Source organism: Babylonia areolata, chromosome 23 (genome assembly GCF_041734735.1).
Source record: "Babylonia areolata isolate BAREFJ2019XMU chromosome 23, ASM4173473v1, whole genome shotgun sequence".
NCBI classification, from domain to species: Eukaryota; Metazoa; Mollusca; class Gastropoda; order Neogastropoda; family Buccinidae; genus Babylonia; species Babylonia areolata.
Genome location: NC_134898.1, coordinates 16,335,426 through 16,342,925, shown reverse-complemented (window position 1 = coordinate 16,342,925; position 7,500 = coordinate 16,335,426). Strand labels below are relative to the sequence as shown.

At 42.7% G+C, this 7,500-nt stretch overlaps 1 protein-coding gene across 1 annotated transcript in view; it reads right to left on the bottom strand.

The window, feature by feature from the left end:
* Positions 1-7,500, bottom strand: part of LOC143298297 (tubby-related protein 4-like) — a 203,852-nt gene that overhangs the window by 72,572 nt on the left and 123,780 nt on the right. Inside the window, exon 7 of the mRNA XM_076611115.1 lies at positions 1,418-1,645. Within this exon, the coding sequence (XP_076467230.1) occupies positions 1,418-1,645 (228 nt within the window). The remainder of the gene's footprint in view (positions 1-1,417; positions 1,646-7,500) is intronic.

Here is a 7,500-nt window from a genome sequence, read left to right as displayed (position 1 = left end):
CCTGCACTGGTCTTTATACTCGGCCAGTCTGGATGAACGCCAGACGTGGCCATACCACTTCAGTTTCCTTTTTTTTTTTTTTTTTTTTTTTACAGTGTCCCAATAGCTTCCTTGACTCTTCTTCCATGATATGATACGATATGGATACTTATATAACGCCTGTCTTTGGCCAGACACCTAGCTCTAAGTGCTTTATAAACACGGAGTCATTTGCATACAGTAGAGCCGGGTAACTCTGGTTTCAGTCATGCACACGCATACACATGCTCATACAGACGTGTAACATTTTACGTGTATGACCTTTTTTATTTTCTCATTTACCCCCGCCATGTTGGCAATCATTCTCCGTTTTCGGGGCTGTGCATGCTGGGTATGTTAGTGTTTCTATAACCCACCGAACCCTCACATGGATTACAGGATCTTGTGTGTTTGATCTTCTGTGTGTGTAATAACTTGTGCGTTTGATCTTCTGTGTGTGTAATAACGTGAAGGGGGCACTAGAATGTCTGCACATATGTTGACCTGGGAGATCGGATAAACATCCAACCATATTCATTCTGTGAACGTATTGGATTGAGCTGGTGTAATGTTTTATGTTATGTTTATATCTGGCTCGATGATGTAAGGCGCTTTGAGCAGCATTAGTACTGAATATCGCACCATAGAAAAGTTATGAATTATTATTATCATTATTATTATTATTATTATAACCAACCATTATCACGGTTATTGAGCTATTAAGAGAAAGGTCCCATAACTTTTTCCGACCATAGTAGATGACTGAGATGCAAGGAGATACGTCCGTTACATTGCGTGATATCTCGATCTCGAGAAACACTTTCGGGGCAGAGAATGATGAGAAGTGGGGTGGTACGTCCGTTATCATGAGTATTATGTTGTCACACACCACGTTAACGATAACGACATCGATGATTTCTTTTCGGCGAGGAAAGGCCACACAACCCCCTTTGAACGGGTTCATCAATTTAACAGTACACACAATCAGGCAAACAAAACTACAGACAGGTAGAAGAAAACACTGTCCTATTTTAGCGTCCTAAATCATTGCAACTATTGGTTACATTTTACATGGTTTGTGGGACCAAAAACAGAAAGGAAACGACACGATGGTGGCACGCTGGTATAACTACAGAATCCGCATCAAAACTGTGTATAGCAACGTACAACATAAGAGTCGAAATCGACTGAAAAAAGGGGTTATAACATCTACTAATGGATAAAAAAAAGAAAAGTTTCATGCATTGCACAACAGTTGCCGGTAAAATAGGTTCCTGAATTCAGGACTCTAAAATAGGACTTTACCCAGTAGCACATAATCAGACACACATACAGACAGAGAGATAGAGGAAAACACAACAACAACAACAACAACAAACCAACAACAACCATAGCCTACCTTGACGGTGGGCGAGAAAAGGGACTGTACTCCTTGCCGGATCCGCTGAGGGAGCGGAAGGAAGTCGGCGTTCCTCTCGTGGCGCACGCACTTGTGCACGACCCGGCTGCACAGGAAGTGCAGTGGCGCCACCTGCTTGCTGACCCAGGCCACGTACAGCTGGCAGCCCGCGGCCACGAAGAGCCGCTTGTCGTTGTGGCCCCAAGTGATGGCGGTCAAGGGTTTGCCCTGAAAATGAACCAACCAAAAAGGTGCAGAGAAGTGGAGAAAAAGACTACTATTTTGTGGTTGTGGTTGTGTTGTATTGTATTGTATTGTATTGTATTGTATTGTATTGTTTTATTTGATTCGATATGGGTATTCATATCGCGCCTATCCTCGGTCGAAGACCAAACTCTTGGCACTACACAAAAACACGGGGTCATTTGCACGACAGGTTGCCTACCTGGATAAGAGCCGATTGACGGCTGCCGCTGGGCGCTCATCATTTCGTTTCCTGTGTCATTCAATCAGATTTCAGGCACGCGCACATACACACTCTGACAGACATGTAACATTTTTACGTGTATGATCATGACCGTTTTGTTTATTTACCCCGTCATGTAGGCAGACATACTCCGTTTTCGGGGGTGTACACTCTGGGTATGTTCTTGTTTCCATAACCCACCGAACGCTGACATGGAGTACAGGATCTTTAACGCACGTATTTGATCTTCTGCTTGCGCATGCACACGAAGGGGGTTCAGGCACTAACAGGTCTGCACTTATGTTGACCTGGGAGACTGGAAAAATGTCCGCCCTTTACCCACCTGGCGCCGTTACCGAGAATCGAACCCGGGACCCCCAGATTGAAAGTTCAACGCTTTAACAACTCGGCTATTGTGCCCGTCAACGAATGAATAATGAATCGGTATAAGGACAAGCCCGGCGCTTTCCCTTTTCGAGGAAGTGTCTGTGTTCGTTCCAGTGTAACCTTTTTTTTTTTTTTTTTTTTTTAAACCTGTGTGCTAGCTGAATCCGTAACATCGGCAGCATCGACTTGAAGTTGTGTACTGTGTGAATGGAGAGAATTACCACTCTTTACTACTTGTTGATGTGTTGTGCTGCGCTGTTTTGTATTCCATTGTATTGCATTGTACTGCATTGTATTGCATTGTATTGTATTCCATTGCATTGCATTGTATTGCATTGTATTCCATTGTATTGTATTGTATTGCATTGTATTGTGTTCCATTGTATTGCATTGTATTCCATTGTATTGCATTGTATTCCATTGTATTGTATTGTATTGCATTGCATTGCATTGTATTGAATTGCATTGCATTGTATTGCATTACATTGCATTCCATTGTATTGCATTGCATTGTATTCCATTGTATTGCATTGTATTGCATTGTATTCCATTGTATTGCATTGCATTGTATTGTATTATATTACGCGTACGTTTTGTCACAACATGTTTCTCTGTAGAGGGGATGAATAACATCACAGATATAAGCGCTGATATTTTTGTTGTGCCTCCGCTCCTACCTACTCATGTTCCCCATGTGGACGAGCTTTCCAGGCCCGGACTGGTCTCCAGAGAGTCACCCCCAGACCCAGAGCCACGGATCCTCTATCTGACACTGAAGTCGTGGTCATCATATTCGACTCCAAAGGACGAACAAAAACAGGTACAAGAGGAAGCTTTGACTTTAATAATAATAATAATAATAATAATGGTATTTATATAGCGCTGAATCTTGTGCAGAGACAAATCAAAGCGCTTTCGCACCAGTCATTCACACGCATGCATAACTCTAAAACTGTAGAAACTAAAGACAAGAAAGGGCAGGCAAGGGAGGCTATTTTGGGAAGAGGTGGGTTTTAAGGCCAGACTTGAAAGAGCTGAGTGTGGAGACTTGACGAAGCGAAAGAGGAAGTTCATTCCAATCGCAAGGTCCAAAGACAGAGAAAGAACGGCGGCCAAAAGTCTAGTGTTTGAATCTGGGCATGCGTTAACAGAGTGGGTCCGAAGCCGATCGTAGTGAGCGAGAGGGAGTGTAGAGGTGAAGGCGTTTGCCTCACTAAAATGAAATACAGGTTCAGAGAGGTGAAAAACAATACTTAGATAAGAGACTGACTTTTTTTCATGTGGTGCTGTTAAACTACAGGCATTGAGAGGCCAATGATAATAAACAAGCACTGATCTTTCCTTTAACTCACTCAGTACGGCCAGCCCTCTCTTCTCCTCTACACAGACCCCTGGGATGTCCAGTGGGTGTCTGAATGACCCAACCTTTAGCTTCCGTCGTCAGAATTGTGGTATTCTTTGTCAACATTCACCTCTTCAGTATAAGAGCCTTCCGCTTGCAATATTTTGATGATGGTAATTGGGGTGAAACGCTGTTAACGTTGTCTCTTTCGCCGTTCGTATGGAGAGAGTTAATGTTTTTTTTAAAGAGTTGTCCGTAACATAAAACAAAACGTGCACTGAGGTGAGATGAACTGCAGATAACAGTTCTGCTTTTCCTCTGGCGCGGTTATGATATTTGTCCTACATAATAGAACGGTGTGTGTCCATCGAGATCGATTATGACCATCGTTGTCATCCAGCTGGGGGATGGGGGGGAGGGTGGTGGTGGTGGTGGTGGGGGGGGATACTCATGAATCTATCTGTGAATGCGCAGATGGCTGAATAGAATAATACAGATACGAAGAAGTAGCGAATACTACACAATACATAAAAGTTGGTCGTTCTGTGGCACTGCTAAATGTTTGTCCTGTAAAGAATACAATAGATACATGCGCAGGGATGGGAATGGTACTACCTATACCAGCGTTCACCTTCCGATGGCGGTGTTAAAGATTCCCCATAAACAAACACAAACGATGATGATATGTATACTTATACTGCGCCTACCCTCGGTCAGTGACCAAGCTCTAAGCGCTTTTTTTTTGTGTTACAAACTCGGCGTCATTCTCACGACAGGCTGCCTACCTGGGTAGAGCCGACTGACGGCTGCCGTTGGGCGCTCATCATTCGTTTCCTGTATCATTCAATCAGATTTCAGGCACGCACACATACACACTCAGACAGACCCTATACGACATTAATAAGCACTGACATTCCCCCTGTGAACATGATATGCTGTCCCATGCCCCCTTTCAACCGCCCCCGTACCCCTGCCGCCTAAACCCCAACCACCCTGGTGATAAAGTCTCCCGTCGGACCGACGGATGAGTAGGCAGGCAGGCTTATCTGTCGGTGCGTGTCCTCATATAGGAGAAGAGGCCGATTCTGGATTCGCAGCACTTCCCACAGGTGTTGCAAGGGAAAACGTCTCCAGAAGTTGAGCGCTGCTTCCTTCGCGCACGCTTCTCCTTAATGGCCAGCGTACTCTTGTTTTCAAACGTCTTTATGCCACTAGAGCACAGCATCCTCCAGCGAGAACGGTCAAGGGCATCAGTTGTTGAAGGGCTAGCTCGTCGTTCCGATTTTAGCCTGGTTGCCTGACCAGCACAGGTGACTTATTTTTAGTGAGGAGGAGTTGTGCAGTCCCTTCCCTACTCTCTCGCCTACCGACGGTCACAGTCCCACAGGTGCAGATACTGCCACGTGTTGGACGGCCTCGGCAGGTGCAGGTTTTTTCTTCGGAGCTCCGTCTCCTAGTAGGACTTCCAGCCAAGGATAAGAGCTCCCCCTGCCCTTTGGTCATCCTCTTCCGCCTTCACAGCCGTTGGGAAAGGTTTCCTCCTCCGCCTGGTCCGTCGTTGGGAGACCTCACATGCTACTGGTACCATGTAACCCAACCCCCCACATCCATTACAAACACAACAACCGCTTTCCCCAGCACACGCATGCATAACATTCATCCACCACTTTGATCGTCCATCCGTCTATGTCTGCACGGACCAGTGAATAAAGTGCACGGCGGTAAATGTGTTTGATTCAAGATTTTTGCAGTCCCCATGGAAGAAAAACCGAAATCTATCAAAAACAACAACTGTGAAAAAAAAGAAGCAAAAAAGCAACAAAAAAGAAAAAAAAAGAGGTATTTATATAGCACTGAATCTTGTGCATAGACAAATCAAAGCGCTTTCGCACCAGTCATTCTCACGCATGCATAAATCTAAAAAAAAAACAACCAACAAACAAACAAAGACCCCCCCCCAACCCCCCACCCCCACCCCCCAAAAAAAAGCTAAAAAAAAAGCTATCTCACCTTGAACTCCAAAATTAACAGACAAACAAACGAACAAACAAACAAATTAAAGACGGGATAACGGACGTACATTAACCCATTTTTCAAGACATAGCGAGCTAATACCAAACAACAGACATGTTCCAAGCAAACAAGCAGAACAATAAGCAATCAATTAAGCTAACATTCTGAGCACAAGAAGAAGAAGAAGAAGAAGAACAACAACAACAACAAAGAACAAGATCAATCGCATCCATTCCCACACAAAGCAAACAATCACACAAGCAAAACTTTACAACACCAAGAACTACAACAGCAACAATATAGGAAAACAACAACAACAACAAAACAAGTCAATACACCAGACCTCCCAGTGCATATTCAGAAAACACTTGGGGAAAAGGACACAGTTCTGTCAAAGAAAACACCATAAACTATCATGTGCCCCCTCCAAACCCATCCCCACGACATCATGGATTTATTTACCCAGGAGATATCCAGTGTGTATCGCCTCACGGCCAAACAATACTAGCCTGACATTTAGAATCCTCTAGGTTCCCTTTCAAGCCACCTAATTATCTCTGTCTGTCTGTCTCTCTCTCTCTGTCTGTCTGTCTCTCTGTGCACGCGAGCGTACGTGTGTGTGTGTGTGTGTGTGTGTGTGTGTGTGTGTGTGTGTGTGTGTGTGTGTGTGTGTACACCTAATGTCTATGCAGGCATGCGTTTTTTCATAGTTTTTTTTTTTTTTTTGGTGCTTCAACAAAGTTCAGTACCAGTGGTGGTAAACACAAATGTCAAGTCAAGTAAAGTCAAGTCAAGTCAAGTCATGTCATGCCAAGACAATTCACGTCACCTTTATCATCCTCAACGAAGAGGTATCCCATAATTATTATGTGGTGCTGTTTGCTCATACTCAGAATACAAACATAAAACACATGATTAATGAAGACATGCACGTGCTATGGAATCAAGAGGTCACACATATAAGATAATAACTTCACACAATACTTTTTTTTTTTTTACATTGACAGATCTACGGACACGTGCGGCGTGTATCAAGAACACTTTACAACACTGACTCTTTAAATTATGACACATGTACTCGCACATGTACACAGCAAGACAGTCATAGACATTCAAGACAAATTACAAGTCTAATGTATAGACTTCGTTTAAATGCTTTTCGTACAAAATTTTCTAAAAAATATAAAATGTATATGCGGTAAGCAAATATCTGTAAGCCATCTACTCATTCATTGTGCGAGCATAAGACAGTTACTTCCAAAAGATGTAGTTGATGACTTTTCTTCCAATATTTCATTAGCCACTGAAAAGATTTTGAATGATTATTCATTGCTTAGAATGTTTTCAGAAATTTTAAACTCCAGTCCAGTTGGTATCCTCCTTTGATGTATTATATTTAATACTGTTATTTATATTTACATTGTTGTAGGTTAATACTTGTTGATATGCATATACATATTCTCCTTCCCATGACAACTCATTCAATACACACCACAACCTCTTTAGACTTTTTCTTATAATATACTTTTCCTCTGATACATAACATGAACTTTTTTATTTTATTTTTTTTTAACACTAATATTCACATGCATTCCCTTTCCTTTATACACTACTTTACTCCTTTCCGTCTAAAAACACTTATAGTGAATAGACGTTAAACTGAAGAAAACAGTCATAGACTGTCCACTGACACACGCGCGCTCCCTGACCTACTATATTCTTCTTCATTCGTGGGCTGCAATCCTCATGTTCACTCGTAAATTGCTCTTGTTTTGTCTTGTTTTGTTATGTTTTGTCTTTGAATATTTTGATTTGATTTCTCTTTGTCCTGAGGGGTGGATGCTGGAAGCATAAGCATGCTTATTCCACTTCCCG